At 35.8% G+C, this 2,875-nt stretch overlaps 1 protein-coding gene across 1 annotated transcript; it reads left to right on the top strand.

Moving 5' to 3' along the window:
* Nucleotides 1-519: 519 nt before the first annotated feature.
* LOC109591142 (uncharacterized) lies at nucleotides 520-2,479 on the top strand (the record flags this gene model as incomplete). The annotated part of the gene is made up of 5 exons (XM_020006940.1): nucleotides 520-682; nucleotides 772-1,095; nucleotides 1,227-1,520; nucleotides 1,953-2,032; nucleotides 2,260-2,479. Coding segments are annotated over exons 1-5 (988 nt in total), but the record flags the coding sequence as incomplete, so codon positions are not given.
* Nucleotides 2,480-2,875: the final 396 nt, after the last annotated feature.

The following is a 2,875-nucleotide window of genomic DNA, read 5'->3' on the forward strand; positions in this document are numbered from 1 at the left end:
AGGATCAAAGCTGGTTCTGAAGTATTTAAAGCTGAAATATCATTACCACGAGAACAATAAACCATTGAATTATTCAGGTCTGCAGTTACATTGTTTACTCTAAGTTGAGTGCCACTCGTATGGTAATTGTCATCCAAATGATGATTGATTAAATTGTTATTGATCCTCCACACAATCGGGTATGAGCCTGTACCACTGCAAGTGAATACTACAGTGCTGTTAACAGTAGCATTGACTGATTGTGGACCTTCCTCAATATATGAGACTGAGAGAACATTATGCAAGTATAAAAATTGTTACTCACAGCACTGACAAGCTTGTATTGCAATCAAGAGAAGAAAAGAAGAAATGATAAGAGAGTCTGCTCGTGCCTCCATTGCTTTGAGAATATTTGGAAAAATAACTATGTTAAATTCCAGAGGTACTAATTTTAAAAGAGGAAAGAGGAAGTGGTGTGGTTACGTGGTATTTTATAATTTAGTCTAGAGCTAGATCTAGTTTATTAAGTTCATAAGTTGTGTTCATGTGTGGCTGGCCTCGTTCATCATTTTCGAGGTTTGTTTAGCTGCTTTCTTTCTGTGTGGTGTGACTCCTTCGTATTATTTTGCAATTATGAAGATACAGTTACATGCTGTCTCTTTGGTGCTGTTAGGGTTAGTACTGTCTGTAACGTTGGCAGTAGGTGAGAACAAGTTTTAATCATTTTGAATGAGCCCTTACTCACTATCCCTCTCTTTTCCTTTCTTCCTTTTTCTTTCTGCTTATGCACAGAGTTACGAGAGCCCAACTTCCTGCAAGTCCCAGAGGATCGTTCACAGTTTCTGGGCAGGGAGGTAGTGTTTCAGTGCTCTCTGGACAATGTGACTCTGATTCCATGGACCATAAAAATGGTGCAGTTGGCTAACAGCAGGCCAAAGATGGGGCTTTGGTATGCTATAAGCAACATCAATGAAACTGCAAAGAACTCGAATCTGACAGTACTGGCTAGCTCTTCCTTTGATATGGCACCGATATTCTGTACTGGAATATTTTATAACGATGTCATTGAAAAAATTAGATTTAAGAAAAGTGGTGTTGCTGTCCTCAGGGTTCAAGGTACACACTATGTATATAATCATTTAACGCATGCACGAACACAAATGAGGGATTTTTTGCATTATTAAGTTACCGTATGTCTTTTTCTCTTTCTCCTTCCTTTTCTCCTCTTTGTTTTTCCCTCTTCTCAGGTGTGCCAGATGTCATCACTCAATTTAACGGAGACAATACCTCTAGCACTATGATCCTCTTTGAATGGACTCCCCCTACTCATCGCCGTGGCTTGCCACCATGCTGCGACTCCTACTACATAAATATCACTCATTTCTTATCATCGGAGAGTATTGTTGATGATAATGTCACATCTCCCAGCATTGAATTCTCTATTTCCGAGGATAGGCTCTGTGATGTACTGCTGGTGAGTATCGTTGCAACTAATGTTGTAGGAGATGGAGCTGAATTTAAACAAAGATGGTCACTAGGAGGTAAGGGAGAGAGAGAGAGAGAGAGAGAGAGAGAGAGAGTTGGGAAGGAGTAGAGTAAAAAAGTTGGAGGGACCCAAATTAGATTAACTAGGGGGTTTTGCATTGATGTGTAGCTTTGATTATTAATTTTGATTGAAAAAAGTATGAAAACAATAGTGTATGGACACCTTCATGACTTTACATAATGATAATTATGACATAATGGGGAACTTCCCTGGACCAATCCCTTGACATTTGTAAAGAGTGATGTTACCTGATTCTAATCTTTAGTTTATAGTGATAATTATAGTATTTGGGAAATTTTTGCATATTTGCATAATTACTCACAACACATACACATGTTTGCATGTAATCAGATAAAAGAAAATTATAATGCCTCTCATATGATAAACAACTCCCCTATATATTATATATTGGTGCTTTTATTTTTAGGACATTTTGAGACAAGAACTGCTAATACTTCACTGATGTATACCAGTGCTGGTGCACTTATATTAGATATTAGGATTGAGGTAATTATATAGAAGTGCATAATGTACTCTTGGCATTATGGATATAATGTAATACTGTATGTAATAATAATAATATAATAATGAGGTAATAATGTACATACATTGTCAGAGTACATAATCTACTCTATACATTATGCATGTACTCAAGATATACCTAATAGTTTGTTTTTTGATGCATTGTGTTATTGATTGCTGTTATTTTTTTCTATTATTATTATTATTATTAGATCAGGGGCTATTGCCTGTCTGATCTTAGTAATGTGACTTTCTCTCTTCGTTGTGATGATACTCCAAATGATCTGGTGACTACAAGACTGATCAATGCCCTCCCTAATGACAGAGCTCACTCAACTGAACTGAACCTGACAATAACTGACATACACACTGAGAGAAGGTGCTTGTGGGATGTAGCACTAGACAATGATGTGGACTATAACGGGCTCCTTAGTAAGTTATAGTAAATCATGTACTATATTTTGTGGATTTTATAACATGAATTGTGTTGTTAAGTTGCTCAAAAATTGGGAAGAGGACAGGATATTTTAGCAAAAGTCACAAGGAGAGAATTCTCTATTTTTATAATTTTCTCTGATACACACACATGTTTTTATATTGTGTAGAAAATTTGAGCAGATTTTGATAAATATTGGATTTTTTATGAATTTTTAAAATTGCTCCAAAGTTGGGCCAAAGTCACTGTACTATAGTACAGGGTTGTTGACCAATTTTTGCCAAAAATCATTTGGTGAGGATTTTCCATTTTTATAATTTTTTCTGATGCATATACATGTTTTTATGTCATGTAGAAAATTTGAGCAGATTTTGATAAAGTTTGGATTTTTT

The sequence above is a fragment of the Amphimedon queenslandica genome, unplaced genomic scaffold (assembly GCF_000090795.2).
Source record: "Amphimedon queenslandica unplaced genomic scaffold, v1.1 AMPQUscaffold_8858_Cont19202, whole genome shotgun sequence".
NCBI lineage: Eukaryota > Metazoa > Porifera > Demospongiae > Haplosclerida > Niphatidae > Amphimedon > Amphimedon queenslandica.